Source organism: Thamnophis sirtalis, unplaced genomic scaffold (assembly GCF_051295495.1).
Source record: "Thamnophis sirtalis isolate CommonGarterSnake01/CBP01778 unplaced genomic scaffold, rThaSir2_p1.2 scaffold_9, whole genome shotgun sequence".
In the NCBI taxonomy this organism is placed as follows: Eukaryota; Metazoa; Chordata; class Lepidosauria; order Squamata; family Natricidae; genus Thamnophis; species Thamnophis sirtalis.
Window position 1 is genome coordinate 31451093 of NW_028261389.1, and position 24168 is coordinate 31475260.

The 24168-nt window shown below is 36.0% G+C and overlaps 1 protein-coding gene across 2 annotated transcripts in view; it reads right to left on the reverse strand.

Annotated features, from left to right (window-relative positions):
• Positions 1-24168, reverse strand: part of MRTFA (myocardin related transcription factor A) — a 78473-nt gene that overhangs the window by 28263 nt on the left and 26042 nt on the right. For both annotated transcript variants that reach the window (XM_014071670.2, XM_087723210.1), the window contains one exon: positions 3306-3371. In XM_014071670.2, coding sequence (XP_013927145.2) covers positions 3306-3312 — 7 coding nt within the window. In that variant the 5' untranslated portion in view covers positions 3313-3371. The remainder of the gene's footprint in view (positions 1-3305; positions 3372-24168) is intronic.

Sequence of the window (24168 nt, forward strand, 5' to 3'; positions counted from 1 at the left end):
CACTAAAGTTCTTCGATTTCCCAAACTTGCTTCCATTTAATTTTATCTTTATCATAAAAGACATGATGAAATATAAAAGGTTTATTTACACATTCTATCATTAACCAAAAGGTTTGTTATTCTAACTTTAATAAGTTAAAAGTGTTACCACAATAAAATTTAATATTTAAAATTCCCAAGGCTTCTTTCACTGGGATTTTGAAGGAGGGTCTTTAAATATTTTTTTGCTTTTTTGCCATTATGTATAAATTTATTAATCATTTTCCACTTCTTTTCAAAAAAATATTGTTGATTACATATGTAAAAAACAAACGTCAATATGAACTGCAAACAGAAAAATACAGAAAGGGTGCGGGGCACTGTGTGATGAATGTGGACATATGAAAAAGGAAAACAGAAAGAAAAAAGATGTAACTTTCTCCTTCATTCCAGCAGGTAAATGCAATTTTAATAGCTTATTGTCATCTTAAAATGAAATATCTCTCTTCTCCCTGCAGCTCTTTTATTATAAATCTTCCCTGATTTAAAAAAAAAATATTTGACACCTTCAAACAAAATCTCAGAGGTAATTTACTGCACATCTAAGTTTCAAAGCAAAAAAATATTCAAAATTCAATAATTTATTTTTTGTGGATAAGTAAAATTTATCATTTTGTCAACTTTTTAAAAAGTCCTTTCAAATCTTAGCAGAGTTCATTTGCATATCGAAAAGAAAAAAATGATCCAAATCAGTTTCCTGATTTAATAGCTGTTCATCTCCTTTAGGGAATACGTCATCGACCAGATCCATTTGCATTACATTTACATCCTCTTTCAAATTAATTCCAAAAAAAACCCATTGCAGCTCATTTTTTTACAACTTTATTAGAATATGCTGTCAATTTTATCAAGTATCTGATCCATTCTGCCCCAAAGTTTAGCTAAAAAGAATTCAAAAGTTTGCACTAAGAATATCTGCTCTATTTTCTTAATCATCTGGCTGTAGTAGCCAGCCTTCAAAGTCTTCTTATCATTTTAAAAAAGAAAACTATCTCCCTTTTCCCATGAGAAAGTATCTTCTAAATAATACAAAGCTATAATTCCAAATTCCTTTAGATCTTTAGGATCTTAATCTCTCCAATTTGCAAATAATTTTTAAAAATACCAAAAAGTAATTAAAATATGAGGTTCCATCAAGTTTAGTGTCCATAAAGGCTGCTGCTTGATGTAAATCCCAACTCTCAGTTATTCCACTCATAAACTATAGTAAAAATGTCCTTTTTTGCAGTCTACTCATGAGGAGCAGCTGTTCAGAGCCACATGGGTGATCTCCTGGATGATCTCAACAATCTCTCCATTCTGGAGCAATTCTGCTTAGAAAGCTATCTTGCTAGCAAACCCAGCAAGGTGTCTATTCACCATGGCACTTAGAGGAGCTACCCATTTTCTACCATTTTTTTGAGAGAATGTTCATATATGTGTATAAGGGAGATGGTAATACCTCTCTCTTTGAAAGAATCAGTGGTACACCTCTCCTAAAGAAGAAATCTTTAGACCCAATGGTTTTAGATAACTATTGTCATGTCTTCAAACTTCCATTTTTAAGAACATGGAAGTAGTGAATTATCTAAACCTCTTTCAGTCAAGTATAGGACCAGAGTTTCATACAGAAACAGTCTTGTTTCATGTTTGTAATTGGCCTGTGTTGGAACTGGAATGGAGGTGGTACATCCACCCTTGTGCATCTTGAACTCTAAGTGGCTTTTGATAGCGTTGACCACACGTCGGCAAATCAGAGCCTCTAAGAGCCCTCAATGACACATGATTGACAATACCTACACACCCTCCCAAGGTCTTGGCTACTGTCAAATCTGAAATCCAAGCGGTCATATTCACGAGCAGGGAAACCTCTCTCCCAGGGCACACTCAGGTCTTAGTTATGCACGCCTGACTGGTAACCTTATCCACAATTACATTCGGATAAGGGAAGATTATTTACACACCAACCTTGCATTCAAAAGCAGCAGCTGGAGCCTACTTTGCTTCAAGCAATTTAACCATAATATGATTCCTCAGAGGTTTATGAAAGCCTATTATTAAAAAGGAGACAAGGTCCTTGCACACAATCAATATGTAATTCATCCCTCCGAATTCTGATGAAGTGGAAAGCATATATCAATGCAATTTACAATTATAGCCCAGAACCATAAAACAATATTTTAAAATGTGACAATTGTTATACTGTACATAAGTACATTCTTTAAAAAAATTATGTGCCTATACCGAAGAAAAAGTAAACCTAGATAAAGTAACGCATCATAAATCTAAACTTAATAATTACTTATTAATATCAAATTTATATGCCACCAATCTCACTATCAAAGCAACTCAATAAAAGCAAAGATACAAAACATTAACAGGGATGAATAAACTTTAAATTCCCCTTTTTATTCTTTAATATTCACAGATATGAGAGCTATTCTAAATACATCTTTGTAACAAATCAATAAACAAAAATATACATATTTACACAATAGTTAGACCTTACAAAACAAAAATGTGTGTAGTTAAATCTGAAAGAAGGAAATCCTTTCTAAACTGCAAATGAGAAGTGTGTAGCTCCTTCTGTAAAGTGCAACAAAGTAAGGATGTGTTGGGCACCTGATTGCTCAACAGCTTTTAACACCCTTTCTGCAGGCTTCTCACCAAATACCAAAACAACAGCAGAAATGTCTGCTTTCCTACTTGCTAAAAAAATATTACTGTATTTAATACCTAAAATTCTTGCTTTAGCATTCTGTAGTATTTTTTCACGTGTGACAGTAATTTTAATCCTGCTTGTATTCATGTCATCATTCTCTTTCCCTGTATCTGATGAACCGCTCTAACACGTCTCTTCACAAAACCTCTGTTATCTAGTGGCTCTGATGTACACTAGTTCTTCAGTGTGACAGTGTTGCAAATGCAGAAAAATTAACATAATTTTCCTATCAACATACTACTAAGCAAACATGTGCAGCCATGATCAAAGTTCAAGCAAGACAGTAATGTATTAAACAGGAAATCTGCTAAGGAAATGATAACATGAATGCAATATTTAAAATGTTTTGAGGATGGCAATGTCTTTGCAGAAGATGTTTTTGTATAGTACTACTTTTTACATTGTGCAAATGCTCAGAAAGCAGTTGCTGGTGTGTTGAGTATCAGAAATTAAAAACAGCCTTTCCCCCCACCAAGCTCACACATTCTTCACAGAGAACAAACTCTTTCTCTCATCTGTGTAGTAATGTCTCAAAGAGGAATAACAAATTTTAAGTTGTACTTACGAGGCATGATCCCTTGACTAACCAGCTCTTCACGTGTCCGCCGCTGCTGGAGCTTCAACTGTAGCACTGCATGAGGCAGACAAAGAAGTAAGTAAGGAGCAAGTTACTGTAAGATATACTGTGCAGAGCACATTTTGCTGTTCATTTTTGTTTTCTTCTATCTCAAGAACATTAGCAAGGAGCACAGGAGCTGCAATCCCCACCCAACACTTGCAAATTGCAGAAGTGGCCTCAGCAACAAGGTTTCCGTATTCTGCAGCGGACGCCGGGAGAGGAAGTTACAAAGCATTTTAGTAAGTTGATTTAAAAAATCCACAAAGTATGAAAATAGGCCATTACTCAATAATTCCTATAGCAACAATTAGGGTTGCAAATCATGAAAGTAGAAAACAAGAAGAGATTACACAAACTGATACTGTACCAGTAGGATGTTATCAAAACAATGGTTGCTGAAGTATCACTTTATATAAGCCTAGTTCAGAAACCCCCTGGAACATACCAATTTGGGATAATTCACACAATCTTCCCATCTCAGCACCTGGATAAAGCTGATCGATGATGAAACTTAAGTCTGGAAGTTAACAAGGTTACCTACTTCTGACATACACTAACACTTATCATAAGTTGATATCCATGAGGCTTATTTCAACCACATCTACAAATCACACTACTGTTGCTCCTTCCTTCCTTCCTTCCTTCCTTCCTTCCTTCCTTCCTTCCTTCCTTCCTTCCTTCCTTCCTTCCTCCTTCCTTCCATATGTATTTGCATGCATGCATGTTCATTCCAGTTTTTTTTTTTTCATTTCAAGAGTTGAGAAACATTTTTGGTCTTCCTGATTAGGAACAAATAGTGCAGAAAACATTTTTTGAACTTAAAGTGTTGTTTCAATCCTACTATTCACTGTTAAAGTACAGAAAAAGCACAATCTAAAATATTCCCTATATATTCCTAGATAGGTTTATTTGACCGTTGAAATTTTAACCAAAATGCAATGAAAAATGTGCTATCTGTGGATAAGCTAACTCTCAAAATTTTCATGATTTAATTTTCATAATTGGCTTTTGAATGGTGACATATTTTTCATGCTAACTTTGAGGGTTGCTTTATCAGTGGATGAATTTATCTGCAAGTATTCATGGGCACTTTTAAAACCTATTACCATACAAAGGTCCATGAGTATACTGATAGTCCTTGCTTACTGATTACCTGTTCAGTGATCATTCAAAATTACAACTATGCTGAAAAGAGAGATTTATGATCAATCCTCAGAGTTACAGCCATTGCAGTGTTCTGCAATTATATGGTTGCTGTTTGCGAGCTTCACTGTTGCCTTCCAACAAGCAAATTCAGTGGCAAGCGAGAAGGAAGTGACAGCGTAACTTACATCATTAAGTCAGCATAGTCACTTTACAATCACACTGCTTAGCAACAGAATTACTGGCCCCAATTGCAGGTAGTAATTGAGGACTACCTGGTTACTCATGCATAAGCAATGGATAAGCCAAGCCTATACTGTATATCTGGTACCAGTATTTCTAGGAAAAAAACTAGAAAACAATTTTTCCTACATAGTTTCCTAGACATTGAAACTGTAATATTTCAGTTGTGAAGTTGTGATATTCGCAATGTAAGTATGAACTGCAAGGAAAATCAGAATTTTTGACTGATCTGGTTTAATAATTCCTCTCCTGGCATGAACAAAACAAAGCAGAAGTGTGTCTATCTTGATAAGCAGATCATAATATTTTCCCTTATGAGTCTAACTTATTCAGGAGCAGTAAGCTTTGATATGGACAGTATGGAACATACAACATTTACCAAGCCAGGGATCATCCTCGTATATAAAGGAAGGATCAAGTCAAATAAAATATTGTGATTGGATAAGGAAATTAAATCTAATAATTAAATTAACAAAATACATTTAATGATTATGCCTGTGTATTTCTCTTCTGAGACTAGCAACTAGCAATTTCTGAAGAGATGCTTTCAGGGATACACGCTAAAATTCTCACTAACACTGTACTGTTAATATTTATTATGCGGCTATTCACAATTTCTAAAATTTCTTCTTCTAAGATTTACAAAATTCATTCTCAGATACATTTACACTCTAAGCATATTCTTGTTCACTGAACATACTTAGAAAAATAATTAGAGATGAATAGGTGTTATACTTTCCCAGCAAAAATAGAATCATATAGCAGTGCAAACATTTAAATCTACTAACGTATATTGTTTCTTTATATTTACTATGAAATGATTTTTAAAAGCACACTAACTCTATATGTGCAATTGTGAAATTACTGATAGCGGCTGCACTTGATTGCTACATTATACTGAGAGAGTGGATCAAAACTGTAATGACAAGCAGTTTGCATAGGAAGTGAAAACACCCATACTAACTAGATGAAAATATAGAAGACCTACAAAAATGCTGAAAGTAATTATGTTAGCTATAATAAAAATTAAAATGATTGTGCTTTTATAAGTGCCACAAGGCTGCTGTTTTTCCCACATTCTTATTTTAGAGTACAAAATTCTGTTACTTGTTGTGATGTCTGCAAAAGCAGTTTCTTGGTTTAAACTAAACCAATGTTGGCTACTATTGGTATTATTTTTGCTTTTCACTCTCTGGACAAACCAACATCCTGCTTTAGATTCCATACCCTAGTCTTCTAATCAACAGATTGTTCATTGATTACACACACCTGCCATTAGATAGCATGAAGCATTTTTTTACTGAATGATTATGAACAGTCACTAGCCCTTCAGTTTTTGCACCAATCAACTGCAACAACCCAAAATCTATTACAGCACCTTATTTGGGATGTACTGTATAGGATTTGTTCAAGCAGGCAGGAGCATGGTTTTTAGAACCTCTCAGTGTGAATTTCCAGAATAGTGGGCAATGCCTGATCCTATTCCTATCTTCCTATTTTTGGCAGAATGCAAATAGGATAGATCTCTTTCTGCAACCATCAGCAAGTCCTGTACAAGAAGCTTGAGAGTAAATTAGTCAAGACACAAAATTATAGTGCTGTTATACAGTCCAAAATTCCTATCTGATTAGAAGCTGAAGAACCGAGAGAAGAGACAAATCTATATCTGATGCAATCACTACAGAACTAATAGGATGCGGTCTATGCAGTTGTGAAAAATCTTGCATAATAAAGAGGTATGGAACCTACGATTTCAGCTACATAGAAAGTATCTCCCAATAATCTGGAACTGTGTTTTCCTCTACTGAAGCAATTGTGCTGGCAGCAGGCATTAGAATGAGTGACCGAAGTATTCATATTTAGACTCTCTCTTTCATACTTTCAATCACCACTATAGAAGAGGAAAGCAAGGACTTCCACTTAAGTTCTCACTTGAGTTGAATTGATGGTATCTGACTGAGTGCATCTACCTTTCTCTATATCTTGGATGACACCCACAAGACAGGCAGAAATGAACTCTTGGTGACAGCCAAAGGCTATTAGGGACAAAAAATCCTCAACAACTATTGTTAAATAGTCCCATTTGAGGAGGAACAGTTTATACAAGAACATATCAAAATTAAAGCTGCATCTGCAACCCTGGGCTGATCAACAATCCAGTAGAATCTTATAGCCACTGGAAAGACTAGATTGTATGCTAAAACAAGATGGATCTGAAATATTTTTGTCCTACTGCAGGAAGTTGTTGCTGGATCTGTTTCTGAATAATACCTTATTCTTTCTTTCATTTCTGTAGGAAATTCAAATGTGCTCTTCATGAAGTGTGTGTGTGTGTGTGTGTGTATGTTTGTATGTGTTGTGTGGTATGTGCATGTGTGCACGGTTGACGTCTTTCTGTCTGTCTATTTTGATAAGACTAACCATATATTGGAGATATATCATTGCAAGGGTGTGTGCTACATCAAAAAAGAAACTTTCTAAGTTTCCTCACATGATATTGCTTCAGATAATGAAGCTGAAGCATCCTCACCCTATTGGACCATGTGGGACAGGCAGATGTAGATGAAAATGTCAGCTCAGGAAGACGTTTTTTAGAAAAGAAATGATGGTGAGGTCAGATTGGTGGACCAATGGTCAAATAATATACTTTAATCAAACTGAATCTACCCTCAAGTACAAAGGAGAGTTAAAGTCAGAAGGACACACTTATCATTGGTTTACATATTTACACTGAGAGGTTTAAATTAAGTCAAAAGTGTTACAGGTTTGACTTCGTAAAAAAATGAATTTGAAACTGTACTGTAATAATGAACATGTTATTGCCAAGATTTATAAACTGTTACTGAAATTGAATTTAGAAATTGAGTATCTGTGGGGTCTTTGGTGCTCTTTGAGCTTGGTGGTTTTCTTGCAGAATTTCATTACCAAACTAGGTAACATCAAGAGAGGACCACCACCCCTCCCAGTTCAATCCTGAGCTACAATGGTCATGTGAAAAATGGTCACATTTTTCAGCGCCACTGTAACTCAAACAGTAACTAAATGAATAGTTGTTAAGTCAAGGACTACCTGTACTTTCATTTCCATTTTTATTTTATACTTTGATAAGTTGAATAAAATTATCATTAAAAAAGAAACAATACACTGCAATTATCAATCAACTAATTTTTATTTGTTTTTAAAGACATAGGTTGACTGAAAAATCAACCTCCCATAATTTTAAACAGATATATTTTAACAAACAAAGCAAGTAATATTTGAAATAAGCTCTCATTATCTCTATTTACTTCTCCAAATAGTCATTATCATTTGCCATACTCTTCTGCCAATGATGGATAATGGGTAAAAGAACCATGCATTTTTTCTTTTCACCTTCTTTTTCATTTGAGTCCATGTAGGCATGTTCTTCCTTCAATTTGGGGAAAAGGGAAAATAGTATGGTACCAAATCTGGACTGTTTGTCATATGGGCTAAAACATCGAGATCTTACTTTGCAATTGCTTCTTGAGCAGCTCGTGAAGTTGCATCATAGTAAAAAGCTTGTGTTTTTAACACACACACACACACACACACACACATACACACACAACCAGGTGAAGTTTCGTGGTTATATTCTATGGACTAAGGTCTCAGCATTCTTTTGCCAGCATTCATGACGCTGTGAAAAAACTCTCCATCTTCATTCTCATAGTGTGACAGGAATTGGTAGCAAATTTTAACTCTTGAAGCTCTCATTGTTGCCATCTGCATATTGCACAAATCTTCCAATACTGAGGAACATCAATATATACAATTTTCATGTTCCTATGAAATGTCAAGCTTGATAGCATTTTTTCTCTGTGTTTTCTCTCTGCACTTGTCCTTAGTCAGATCATCAAACTTTCTCAAACAAAACCCACTGGTTGCTGTCACAGGACAGTCATTCATTTCTGACTGCCCAATCAGATCTTTCCAGTCCACCATTTTTACATTTTTTTGACCCAATGTATAAGCATTCCCGTTGCCACAATCTGTATTCAGTGGTAATACTTTTAACTGAAGAAACTCCTATGGCAATCAAAAATTCAATCATGGTGTGTTGCTTAAAGCACACTGAGTTTTCCACTTTATGAACAATTGTAATATGATCTTTTCATTCAGCAACTTTCGGTCAATTGAAGTGAAAGCAGAAGTGCTGCAATCTGTTGCCAATTTATAACATTGTGAGCATTACTTTTCATTCAACCATTGCAATTTGTTTACAAACCATATTAATTAGTAATAGTATTTCTGAACTCCAGATACCTGAGATTAAAAAGAAGTTAAATTAAGGGGATCATAACAAAACCCCTTAACTGTGTGTCACCTACTACTTTTCAAGAAAAGCCAGTACTCTTTTATAAGAAATAAAACATGATGCCATTTTAGAACAGTAGAGATCATTATGGATGAAATAGTTTATTATTCATTTTATTTAGTCAAGAATAATTATTTCTATAATGGTATTCCTTTACTATGGAAGAGAGAACTAGTTCTGATTTTACTTCCCACTATATTTCAAACCTAGAAGGCAAAATCACAAAACTGCATCTCACTTACTTTGGTCATGTTATGCGGGAAAATTCACTGGAAAAAGCATTTATGTTTGGAAGAGTTGGTGATAAAAGGAAACCAAGCCGTCAAAGAATACAGTTGCTTGACATTATCAAAGCTGACACTAGCCAGAACATAGAAAAAGTCAAATAGTGCAAAATTGCAAGATGTGAAGAGACCTGGCCCCTAGAATGGCCAAGAGTCGGACTTTGACTGAATGGATAACATCATTATCATATTTCAAATTGTTTTCTGTTATATATGAATCAAAGGTTCATTAGGCTTATATTTATAACAGAAAGTTACATTTTTTGCAGAAAGTAATTGGCTCTGCTATAACAAATTACTACTTACATTCCAGTCACATTAATTTAATATAGAAACAGTTGAGTGAAATAACCCATTGCTTGGACTCTCCAAGCGGTGTGCAGGAGAATGAAAAATTATGTCTAGTTTCCTTAAAAATTTGTTTGGGGTTTTCATAAAGAGGAGGAGATTTGGTTTAGTTCAGGGGTAGGAATCTAATGTCTAACTTTATTTATCAACTTTAACCTCCTTAAGCCCAGTTCATAATGGTAAATAGCAAATTGAGTTACAGAACATAATATTTCCTACCACAGAATGTTGGTATACTGTATATACTCGAGTATAAGCCTAGTTTTTCAGCCCACTTTTTGGGCTGAAAAAAGCCGCCTCGGCTTATACTCGAGTCAGTGAAAAATTTGCCCGAAATGGAGGAGAAAAAGGGGCGGGGCCATGCCGCTGGGTGACACTCGTGAATGGCCCAGTGCCCCTGTGAGTTTCCCCTCCCTCTGTGTCAGTTTGCCGCGCAGCGCGCACCGCACCATCCCCCCTCCTCACGTTCTAATGTAATGCAGGGCTGTCTTACGATTCCCCTTCCTCCCCCTCCTGCCGCTCTGCAACGATGTCCCACCTCCTCCTTGTTATGGCAAGCAGCCACATAGCGATGTCCCACCTCCTCTGGTACAGTGATCCAATGATAGGAATCACTGTGCCGTGTGTCATAGGAGGCGGGACATCGCTCCTGCGGCTGCACGGGACATCATCATCACAGCGGGACATCAGCATCATGAGGTGAGTGAAGTATTTCATTGAATACACCGCTAGTTTACTGTTTTTCTTTGAAATAAATATTCAAAAACATTATTGGTATCTATTTTTATTTTTGAAATTTACCGGTAGCTGCTGCATTTCCCACCCTAGGCTTATACTCGAGTCAATAACTTTTCCAGTTTTTTGTGGTAAAATTAGGTGCCTCGGCTTATATTCGGGTCGGCCTATACTCGAGTATATACGGTAATACAAAAAAGGATCATTTTCCATTTGAACCAAACACAAAAACATATATAAAATAAAATAATAAATAATTCTGTAATCAGAATCATGACAATCAACTCATCCCAGGATTTATATACCAACCATTGTGTGTTCAATATTTTTCTAGAAAATCACTTACAATAACACTGGGGACCTCCTTTGGCAAGGCTTGTTAATTCTTGCTCATTTCATTCCCTTAGTATGAAATAGCCATCACTCTATGCTTTAACCAACTTCCAAGTACCTGCCTTGGCCTGAAGGCTATGCAGGATTACAACATAACTTTGGCTAAGAATTCTGTACTTTGCGAAGTCAATTCTTCAAAATGATTTTTGAATGATTTTGACATGATGTTTACTCCTGTTGTGTGTGGCATTTTGTTTTTTTCTAACTAATTCCCAAAAATTACATTACATTAATCCCTCTGCTTTAAAGAAAATCCCTCTGCCGTAGATGTGGAAATATATGAACACTCACATATATACAGATCAATTTTCCAACAGCGTCTTCATTTTGAAATGTTGTTCTTCCATTTTTGCTGGCTATATAAAACAACTGATCAAGCCTCAACAAAGCTGCAGTTTCCCCTACAAAGGACAGCAATGCTGCTTTGAGGAATAAAGTTTAATCAGGAGTTACTTAGTAGCAGCTCACAGATGATAGTTCCCATTTGGAACTTTGTTTTATGACTTTCTATAAACCACCATTTCTCAACTTGGTTCCGGTGGAGCACTTCAGCTCTGCAAGGACTTCTGTGAGAAATTATAACTGAAGAAGTTTGTACATGTTTTCTGATTTTTATGCTAAAACCAGGAAATTATCTTACAAATTCCTCCAGGGTAAAAAAAGTTGGGAAAAACTAATTTCAGTTAACGGTTAATTTGTGGATACCCAATTTTCTTATATTTATTTATTTTAAACTTTCTAAAATAATATTTAAAAAGTATTTGTGAATAAAAGACATAAATGGCACATTTATTGAAATAATTCACTTTTTTTCTTCTTTCCTTTTATCTCTAAAGAAGTAAGTGGCATAAAGTTATTTGATATTAACTAAATTGCTGATGCCAGGATTAAAAACCAGTATCTTATAAACTGATTCCAGGGAAATACAATGCCAAATTTTCTTTAAAATATATAAGTCCCCAACTAAGTCATATGCGGGGACTAGGATTTACTGAGTTGTAGATACATTTGGCAATAGCCAAACTAAAAGGATATAATCTGGTTATAATCTGCTATTTTATCCATAAAACATACAATGAAGATTGCATAGCAATTTGAATTTTTGGATAACTTCCATTGAAACACAATCAAATATATGCATGCATCATGCATCATATTTGTTAAATGACAAATCTCCAGGCATATTATTATCTGTGGATAACTTCATTTTAATTGTTCCAAATTAAGCTGAGTTCAAAAATACGGTTGTTTCCCCTAAATAATATTCAAAAGCAATTGCTACTATTTAAATCTCCTATCCAATGGAGTAATGGGCACTTTTTGAAAAAGTTGGGCAATATTTGCATTTTTATAGAGGACATATAGCATATGCCTTATAGCAATAAAATCTGCCTGAAATGTTAACCTATTTTTACCTAGTAACACTTAATGATGACAAACTGGTTAATCTTTTAAAAAGAACATATGTAACTATTTGAATCATGAATATTTAAGATCAAGTTACTATTTTATTTCACCCTGCCTGAATCCGGACCACAGTATTTAGACATAATGAGTTAGATTTGGTGAAGCTCACCCTCAGGCCTGGGACTGCTTCAAAGCCCTGTCTAGGGTATTTTTATTCCATCAAATTCCCCATGTCATTCCAATGGATTTATTTTTAGCTAACACATATGACAGCAGCCTGGATTTCTTATATAGCTATTCCAACTATTTCTCCCAATGTAGGCTTTTGGGTTGCTCTCATGAAGTTCTATCATTCATTCCCTTATCCATAACTGCCATGAAATATCCACTGCACTATCCTCCATTAGATTAGATTAATGTTCATTATCTTTTACCATTAACTATTTTTGTTTCTTCCTCTTATCAATATCCAAACATCTTGTATCACTTCTGTCCCTTACTACTGAAACAGAAAAACTTGTAAAGACTAAAGTTTAAAACCTAATTTATATTCTCACATATACCAGCTAAGAGATCGTTACTAAACTGAACAAACAGCATCTTCTAACAGAAATAAAAAGACATCTAAGCACTATCAATATGAATGAATTCACTGTACAGTATTATAACCAATATACAAGAAGACCTTCAATAGATACAAATGGCAAGTTTTAAGAGTCCTCTTAATATAAGACAGAGCTCACTAACCTTCTCTCAAACAGTGGTAGGAGTCCTGACTCAAACCTGCATTCTTTACATCCTTTAATACAATCTCTTCAAATGGCACAATTCCACCATAAGTAGATTGGAGCGTTTTTATTTTGTCCAACATGTTGAAGAAAATCCCAGGATCTGAATATTCCCTCAGGGTTGTGCAGGGTTGTTAAACTTAAGTAAAGGCCAATATATATGGCTCTAAATGTCCCGTTGAACCTTCACTCTTGAATGCCAGTTTATAGCTTGAAGCTGAGCTCACACTGGGGTTAAGCAGATACAAGAGACAGATACATCTAAAAAGCAGACATCTGACGATCAGAATCACTAAGCTTCTGGCCAAACTCTTGTCGGCAGCAAGTTCAGGCACAGAAATGTCTTTCTTTCATTATGGAATGCATATCCATGCATGCAGTAATGAGACTGAGCCTCAATCTTCACAATCAACACAATGACTGACGTTTCATGAAGCTGTATGCACTAACAGCTAACCTCATTCACCCAAAATAGTATGCAGTTGGTTTCTCTACTCAGAGCTCAAACATTTGCCAAGCCAGCAACACGATGTGATACAGTTCCTGCCCTCTTTGTTTCCAAATCTAAAACTTCAATGTCCACAAAGATGACATGGAAACTTTGCGTCAACAAGCATCAAAACTCCTATCTTATCCAAACTTATCCAAACTTAATTAACATTAAATTATAGCATCTGGAGTAAAGCAACTAAACTAAATTAAATAAAAAATGTAACTTACTAAATTCTTTGCACAACTATTGTGCATAACTATTGTGCAAAGAAGAATTTATTCTTGAATATTACAATACAACTGAGGCATTTTATCACTAAGACATTAATCTACAACAGTGTTTCTTAATGTGTGGTGCTAGGACCCTGGTGGGAGAAACTCTCTTGGGGTCACAAAATCAAAATTATTTGCCAGCCTATATTAAAAACAGTATTAACATTTCATCGAACAGTTATGAGAAGGAGAAGTAGCAGCTCATGACTTTTAATATGGTAAATATCGATAACTCAAACAAAAGCTCTTCTGGAGTCCTCCATAATTTTTAAAAGTGGGAATGATCTTGTGACAAAAAAATTAAAGAAACTCTAATCTTAAATTACAGGAGGAGTTCTAGATTTTATTTCAGACTTATTAAGATTTACTGATTGAGTGATCCTGGACATGAAAAACAGAACTGAAGCAGCTTTACATCTTTCAAGAGTTCACCTTTAATAATTTCATGAAAAAATACTATACTCCTCTCCTTCAAGTCAATCTGTAAAATAAAATAAAGAAATAAAAGCTCTATATTATCATTAGCCTAAAAGAAAATAATCATATATCCAGAGCATTTTAAAACATTCCTTACAACCTTTTTTGAAAATTTCCAAAAAACCTATCTGGTACATCCTACTTTGACAAAGGCTTTCATTAAATCTTTGTACAAATATAAACAGGTTTTTGGTTTGCTAGGTTTGGGTTACAACATTTAGCAGCATTTCACTTAGAAAGAAAGAAATAATTACTACAAATATAACACTCTAGCAAAATCATTTCTTACACAACTGCCTCTACAAAGAATGGAGCAATTTCATCCTTGGGACTCTTCAGTCTGTCTCTGGAGACAAAGATATGTTATTGCTGATCAAAAACAAAGTATTCACCCCTTTTAAATTTCAGATTTAAAACCCCAAATATATACGGCTTCTCCAAATAATTACACTCTGCTGTGAAAACAAGAGGGAACACAGGTAGTCCTCACTGAACAAGCAGAATTGGGACAGGCAACTCAATCATTAAATGGTCATTAAGTTAAACCGGGACTGTGCTTATGAACTTACTTCAGCACTCCTTTCCTTTATAGACCTAAGACCACCATAAATTTTAGGACTCATTATAAAGTTTTTCATCTCTGCTGTAACTCTGGTCCAGTGGTGGGTTCTGGATCCCATTGCAACCGGTACAGTGCAACAAGGCCCAGCATCCACCACATGAATGCGTCCTTACCTCCTGCGACGCCTCCGCGAAGCTACAGCTGCTCAGTGGAGCATCACGCAGGTGCCGTACACTCTGTGGGCATCCACAGAAGCGCCAAAGAGCACAAATACCGATAAGGAGGGCAGGCGGGCTGGCCCTCCGGAGCACCGTATCGGAATGGTACCCGGTGCTCCCGGCAGGCACCAGTACGCCCGTACCGTGGCGTACCACCTGCAACCCACCACTGTTCTAGTCACTGAAAGAGACAGCTGTTAAGCAAGGGCTACCTGTAAAAGTTTAAAAGTTTTCACTGTATCTTCAAAGGAATTATTTCAGCTATCAGAAATTATTTCAACTTGGAGTTTTCTGACAAGTCATTTGACTTTTAAAATATTTTTTAAATATAACATTAACTGTACATGCCTGCACAGAGTATGCATTTTATCCTTCCAGACAACTGGCTGCAGCTGCTCAAGCAGTTCAGGAGTGTCCTAGCAATGGTGGACAGGTGGCTAAAAAGAAATTTCTCTCAAAGCAGAAGAGGCCATCTAACTTAGGAATCTGCAATTCTGCTTAAATCTGCTTCTCTGCAGCAGTTCCTACTCTCCTAACAGACCTGCCTGTACATAGGATATATTTTTGGCATGTCTATTTCTTCTGCATAAACTTTGCTTTAAATATCATGAAGTAAAAATGCAGGAATAACAAATGAAGGCTGGAGAAGGGGAGGGAGAGGGGGGAGGGAGAGGAGAGAATTATGCTCTGGAAACAAATGGTTTCCCTGTCTCATCCCAGCACTGTACTTGTGATTTACTAAAAATATATCTAATAATTAATAAGTTGTTTGAGCAATCTAATAAATTGTCAAAAATATAATCCAATGTTCAAGTACACTATGTCCAATGAAGATGACAATCAATTAAGAAGTCACTCTGTATTACTGTTCCAGATTCTGCCAAGAACATTTGGATATATAAATGCTTATTAAGTCTCAGAGATACACACAATTATATGTGAAAGGGCAGTTAAGATCAATCGGCGTGAATCCAAGAAGCTGTATTTGAGGACATATCTCCCCCTCTCTTGAGAATTTAACAGAGTTTTGCTTTCAGAATGTACCATTTTTTTCCTACACGATAATAGAGAACTTAAAAACAAGCAGTCAAAACCACATTGTTAAAATATTAAACATGGTGTTAACCAGTGATGAAATTCAATTTTTTTTTGGTACTGGTTCTGTGAGTGTGACTTGGTGGACATGGCAGGGGAAGAATACTGCAAAATCCCCATTCCCTCTCCACTGCTGGGGGAAAAGATATTGCAAAAGCTCCATTCCCACCCCATTCTGGGGCCAGCCAGAGGTGATATTTGCCGGTTCTCTGAACTACTCAAAATTTCCACTACCACTTCTCCAGAATCTGTCAGAAATTGCTGAATTTCACCCTTGGTATTAACTATTCTTAACGAATCCATTTCCTTTATTTCTTTTCCTTACTCTTCTGAGTCACCTAAATAGAAAAAAAAATAGCATTTTCTAACTTCACATGATACCTGGAAGAATTCCAATACAATACAATACAATACAATACAATACAATACAATACAATACAATACAATACAATACAATACAATACAATACAATACAATAGTAGAGTTGAAAAGAACCTTGGAGGTCTTCTAGTCCAACCCCCTGCCTAGGAGGAAACCCTATACTGTTTCAGACAAATGGCTATCCAACATCTTCTTAAAGACTCCCAGTGTTGGGGTATTCACAACTTCTGGAGGCAAGCTGTTCCACTGATTAATTGTTCTAGCTGTCAGGAAATTTCTCCTCAGTTCTAAGTTGCTTCTCTCCTTGATTAGTTTCCACCCATTGCTTCTTGTTCTACCCTCAGGTGCCTTAGAGAATAGCTTGACTCCCTCTTCTTTGTGGCAACCCCTGAGATATTTGAACATGGCTATCATGTCTCCCCTAGTCCTTCTTTTCATTAAACTAAACATACTCAGTTCCTGCAACCGTTCTGCATATGTTTTAGTCTCCCTAATCATCTTTGCTGCTCTTCTCTGCACTCTTTCTAGAGTCTCCACATCTTTTCTACATCATGGCAACCAGAACGGAATGCAGTATTCCAAGTGTGGCCTTACCAAGGCATTATAAAGTGGTATTAACACTTCACGTGATCTTGATTCCATCCCTCTGTTTATGTAGCCTAGAACTATTTTGGCTTTTTTGGCAGCTGCTGCACACTGCTGGCTCATATTTAAATGGTTGTCCACTAGGACTTCACGATCCCTCTCACAGTTACTTTATTCAAGGAGGCCACCAGTAAAGCTTAGCTTACCAGCATTAAAATCCTATGGTGGGGAGGGGGTTGAATGTCAGTCAGTCAGCCAGCTTTCAGAGGCTCTTGATTTCTAAGTCAGCACCTTCACTATTACAGTAAATTGGTAGGAAAAGACACCTTTCATTAAAGGAGCTTCAAACAGATCTATGTTTGTACCTGTGGACGCTTCAAAATATCTTTTTCAAATTCAAACAATGCACTACACTAATTTCTTATGCACAGGCCTCCATAACCTACAGAGTAAATACATCTGTTTTGTGTATGCTATAAACACATATTTAAAAAAATGCATATATACAAATTAATTACTTGGGATCCATTACCTACACTCTCTATTATCAGACTATTAATTTCATTTCTCCTAACGATTTCTGTTATTAAGAGTCAATTCTATTAAGAGGTTCAGGAATATTTTCCAAAGGTGGATTATGCTCTATTTCTTGATTCTTCTTCTTCTTTACTTCCTTTTTTACTATTTTGGGTGTTTAGGGAGATACAAAGTTCTTGCTCTTCTGGTGGTTTCAATCATTGTTAATTGAAGTTGTTGTAGTATGTCTTTGATGTTTTTCTCCATCTTCTTCTGAGTCTGCCTCTTGTTCTTTGACCTTGTCCTCTTTTTGTATATGCCTTGTATGATATGAAATCCCACAACATCCTCTCCAAGTGAGCAAATCACTTTATTTGCTGTTTTTGTATGTAATTTAAGATTGGTTCTACGCCAATTCTTTCTCTTACGGTCTCATTTCTGATTTTATCTCTTCTGGTCACTCCAGCAAATTTTCTCAAGTATCTCTTTCTGTGGTGACTAACTTTAATGTTTTGTTGTAAGTGTTCACATCTGATATTAGCAACATAGGATGGGGATGAATATGCTATATGAAATGCTTCTTATATTGCCATATATTGTATGAGTGGAGCAAGGTGTCTTAATACTTGGTTTGCCTTACTGCATCATATGTTAATCTTTTCGTCCATTTTACCATCCTTGATAAATGTTGTTCCTAGATACTTGAACTTTGATACTTTTTTTATGGTTGTTCCTTCTAATTACTATGTTTAGAGTATGCTTTTTTTTCTACTAATTGCCATTACTTCCATTTTCTCTTTGTCAATTCTCATATTATACTCTGACATTCTTGGTTCATGGCCATAAAATGATGTTGTAGTTTCTTAACTGTACTTGCTATCAATGCCTGGTCATCTGCAAAGAGTAGTTCATTGACATTATTTCTATTCTTGGATTTGGCTTATTTGCTTATGCTGCCAATATAGGTGATAAATAATAGTGATGATAGTACCCATCCCTGTTTTACTCCAGATGATACTGTGAAGGGTTCCAATGTTCCTTGGTTTGTTCTGACTATACTTCTGCAATCACTATATAAGCTTTTGCTTAATCTAATAAGATGTTCACTTACTCCATATTGGGTCAATGTTTACCATAACAATTTCCAGTCAACTCTATTAAATGCTTTCTCTTGGTCTACAAATGCAACGAAGAGATTCTTATTGTATTCCATATTATTTTCTACTAGTTTCCCTCAGGGCTTCATAGTCCTCCCTTGCTTAATATCTACCTGAAGTTGTTGGGTGAGATCATCCATCACCATGGGTTGAGTTATCATCAATATGCTGATGATACTCAACTCTACATCTCTACACTTGGTGACCTGAGTAATGATGTCTTTGCCCTCTCATGATGCTTGGCGGTTTAGGAAGCTGGATGGGGAACAATAGATTTTGAATGAATCTTGGCAAGACTGAATGACTTTGGGTGCATGGAGACCCAGGATATGAGTTTTTGTCATCCTTAATTCTGGTTGGGGGTTGTGCTACCCTGTACACATCCAGTTTGCAAAATGGGGATTCCCTGGTCTAACATCTCCTGCTTGAAGAGCAGGTAATGGGCGTGAGTAGGAGTTTTTGCACATCTCAAGTTTGGTACTAACTATGACCTTTCGTGAATCATGATTCTGCACTCAGTTTCTCAAGCCCTACTCATTTCTTGTCTGGACTCCAGCAATGTGCTCTATATGGGACTACCCTTGAAATACATTCAGAAACTTCAGCTGGTGCATAGTGTGGCTGAACAAATCTTTGTGGATCCTATGACAGTCCATATTACATCTATGCACTGCAGAGGTGGGTTCCTACCAGTTCGCACCAGTTCGGTAGAACCGGTTCATCAAATCTACCAAACCGGTTAGAAGAGGTTCCACCAGAAAGCAGGCCACACCTACAGAAGAGGTTCCAAAAATTTTTGAAACCCACCACTGACACACACACACACACAGAGAGAGACTCACAGAGAGAGAGAGAGAAAGAGAAAGAAAGAAAAAAGAAAAAAAGAAAAAGTGAGAGAGAGATGAAAGAAAAAAAGGAAAAAGGGACAGAGAGACAAAAGGAAGGAAAGAGAGAGAGAGAGAGAGAGAGAGAGAGAGAGAGAGAGAGAAAACACATGGCTCGCAAGCCACTCCCACCAGGTCACATGGCCAACAAGCCACTCCCACAAAGGAGGTCACACCCACAGAGTAGGTTCGAAAAAATTTTGAAACCCACCACTGATGCACTGCGAACTTCACTGGCTACTAGTCTGCTTCCGAGTGCAATTCAAGATACAAGATACTAGTTATGAACTTTAAAACTCTTAATGGCATAATCCAGGCTATCTGATGGACCACCTCATCCCACTAGGACAAGCCCACTGTATTCATACCAGTAGAGAGGGTCTACTACAGATCCTCCTACAGTCCTACTACAAGGACTCTTGACTACTGAGATTCAAAAGAGCATCTGTTAAGATCTGCTCCCAATCTCCTATCCTTCCACAGAAACCTGAAGACCTGGCTCTGCTGGGCAGCCTGGGGATCAAATGGGGTATTTCCACACTGAAGGTGGCTGCTGGACTTGTGACAGCCTCCCCCTCCGTCTGTTTCTCTGCAATCCATTTACCCATTTTTTGTTATATTTATTCTTTTTGTGTTTTCTTTCATTGTTTATTTTATTGTTCTATTATTTTACCTTTGTTTTGTTTACAGCTTTTTCTTTTCTTCCCCTCAGTGGGCTAGACAGCAAATAAATTTAACAACAAGAACAATAATGTTACCACCAACAGCAAATGTCGCTTCTGTGATGAGAAAGATGAGACAGTCAACCACTTGATCAGTGGGTGCAGCAAAATTTCACAAACTGACTACCTACAACGCCATGACCACGTCGCTAAGATCATTCACTGGATATTGTGCCAAAAGTTTGGATTTGAGTACAGCAAAAACCACTGGGACCATCAAGTTGAGAAGGTTTTAGAGAATGAGAAAGTCAAGATCTTGTGGGACTTCAGAATTCAAACTGACAGGCACTTGGCCCACAACACACTTGACATAACAATAGTTAAAAAGAAAAAAATATGGTTCATTGACATTGCAATACCTGGAGATGCACGAATTGAAGATAAACAGCAAGAAAAAAATCACAAAAATCACCGGGACTTGCAAATTGAAGTTGAGCAACTGTGGAAAAAGAAATTGTGTGTTGTCCCAATTGTAATTGGAGCCCTTGGAGCAATACCCAAAGGGCTACCTTGCTATTTGGAAATTTTAAATTTATCAAATTTGAACATTCTGATTCTACAAAAAACCACCCTACTTGGAACAGCTTATATCCTCCGACGTTACCTTAACAGTCCCTAGGCCCTTGGTTAGGACTCAAGCTGTTGAGCTATCAACCAGCCCCAAAGGCTGTGAATCTCACCAAAGATTACCCATGCAATAATATATCTTTAATCAAAATACAGTTCTTCAAATCATGGTTCAGACTGTAATATTTTGCTTATACAGGTAGTCCTCAATTTACAACCACAATTGAGCCCCAAATTTATGTTATTAAGACATTTGCTAAGTGAGATTTACCCCATTTTTTTTGCCACAGTTGTTAAGTGAATCAATGCAGTTGGTAAGTTAGTAACCTGGTTGTTAAGTGAATCTGGCTTCCCCATTGACTTTACTTATCAGAAGGTCAGAATGACCCTGGGACACTGCAACCGTCATAAATATGAACCAGTTGCCAAGGATTTTTATTTTGATCACATGATCATGGGGTACTGCGAAGGTAATAATTGTGAAAAATAGTCATGTCACATTTTTCAGTGCCACTGTAATTTTTTATGGTTATTAAATGAACTGCTATAGGTCAAGGACTACCTGTAGACACATGCTCATTTTTATTTTTAAAGCGGTAGTGGCTTTATAAATTATTATCAAGAACAGATCACATATGTTGAATAAGCATCTTTGTTCTATTTCAGAAATACTACAAAAATTCTTCCAAGCTGGTGCCAGAAAAACAGGTTTGTAGCTGTAGTTAAACAGGGTTTGGAGGGAGTCATACTATTCTGGAAATCAGTATACTTTCAAAACCACAGATTTATCAAATGCACTGGGAATATTTTGAATGAAAACATGGCTTTTTTAATCTGTAGAGGGAGCTAAATTACTTTAAAGTTCTGCCTCATATGTGTAATTCTCTAATAGAATCACACATATGTGATTTTTCACAAATGCATGAAGAACTATTCTAGGATTTCAGTAGAACGTATCTATTGAATTAAGGAAATCAAACTGTTGAAAGTAGAAAAGCAATAACATTCCAGAATACTCACAAGCACAGTCAGGCTAAACCAGGGGTAAAGTGTTACCGGTTCGGGCTGGTTCGCACAAACTGGTAGTAAAAATGCTACTGTTTCACCCAAACTGGTAGTTTAAAAATGCTTTAAAAAGTTTTTTTTAAAGGTTCTGCCGATCAGCTTTAACAATCAGCTGTGCCACACGATTGCTGGAAGCTTTTTAAAACTTTTTTTAGCATTTTTAACTACCGGTTAATGACCCGCCAAGCCACGCCCGCCAAGCCACGCCCACAGAAATGGTAGGGAAAAATTTTGAATTTCACCACTGGGTTAAACATGTAAAACCAATTTTACAGGAGATTGAATTTCACAAGCAGCATTTTTAACAAGATGTTTCTCAATACATTTTAGCCCTCTTAGTTCATATTAAATAGAACAGAACACATAAATAAAACTGAGTATCATTAAATAAAACTCTTGTCTGACAATTAGAATTTTCCTTCGTCTGCATATCACACATTTTTTTACCAAGGACTGGAAGCTAATTGACAGGCACTAATTTCAAGTGATTCCATCTCTAACATGATAAATATTCCTCTTCACTATTGGATTCAGAATCTCTAACACATGCAGTGAATTAGTATTCTGACTACTGTTGACCAAGAATACATTCATAAATGCTCTATAAAAGATGTAAGAGAATAGGGATTTCCAAAGGAAATTTCCTTCATTAAATTACGAAAAACTTGGCAGCTATTTATTTGCATTTCAGAAAACTATCCTTCCAGAGTCATCTGAAACAATGCAGCAGGAGCAAGACAAAGAAAAAGAGAAGGACCACTTTCTTCATAGATGAATTTCAAAATTAAATATTGACTATCTTCACGCTTATAAGCATTTGATAATGTTGTTCACATTATAATTATTGTAATAAATTTTCTGCTATTGACAACTGGCATCATCAGAATTTCCTGTTTAATTAGACAATGAGAGTAGATGGTAGATATTCAAGGTTTACTTTTTAAATGTATTTCCTTAACTTTATCAACTTTCCTGCTCAAATTAGCTACTTTATAGACACAGTCCAGAATCAAACTACATAGTAATTCCAACAGATTTGAGCTAATTAACTATATAAAAAAGAGAGTCCTTTAATTTCTTTTTTGCTAAATAAAAGTTTCTTTCCTCTTAAATCTTTTCTACTTGGGGATAGAAGCTGTTTGTGGAACCTTGAATTCCCTAGATAGCTATATTGATGGCAGCTGTCTTCCAGAAATCAGACACTACATGCCATTGAAAACGTTAGTGTTCAACCCCCCAAAACAAAAATTCTGACCATGTTAAAAATAATTACAATTCAGTAGATCAGGCTAAAAATTTTACTTGAATAATTTACTTCCATTTCATTTGGCACTGATTTTCAGAGGGCAAAAATATCTTGATTCACATATCAATTTAATAAAAAATATCAAGAGATTTTTCTCATGCAAATCTTTCTTTGGCAGAACATGAGGTGATCTGAGTAAGTTACACTAGGTTTATTACATACAGAAAGACTCAGTATACTCTGATGTAACTATATTTGGTTTCCTTGAGGAAGATGTTTTGCTTCGTAAATTAAATGAATAAATAGGGAGAGCATTAAAACTACAAACATATTTTGACAGTAGACTGAAATCTCTCTGCTAAATTTGTCTCAGGGTATTGTAAATAACAGAGTTTTTTAGAAGAACATAGGTCCATTTTACCCATTTTTTCCGCTCCATGTCTTGAGATCAATTAGAACTTGTTCTCTTTGCTAAAGGTATTGAAATAATTACATGTCTGTCTATCTGTCTGCCTATCTATCTAATTTATATAGCCGCTTATCTCACAAGAAGTATAACAGGCCTTAATTCAAATACTTGAGTGATTCTGGATTATGGCTATCATTTAACATGGTAATATTCTTTGATTTCAATGACTGATACTACAACTTACAATTGCATTTTTAATTTGCCATATGGTCTATAAATTTCATGTTTACCTAAATAAGAACCCATATTATACCAATTTTAAACATAACCAACTGAAGCTGAACGCTTGCTGTTGGATCAGGACTGTGCTATGAGTGGCTATGCAATGAGAGTTCAAATTTCTTAGATATGCAAGAATTGTCTTGGCTAACACTGAGAACTACCTTTTACCATGTGTGAAAATCAAATATGTACATTTTATTC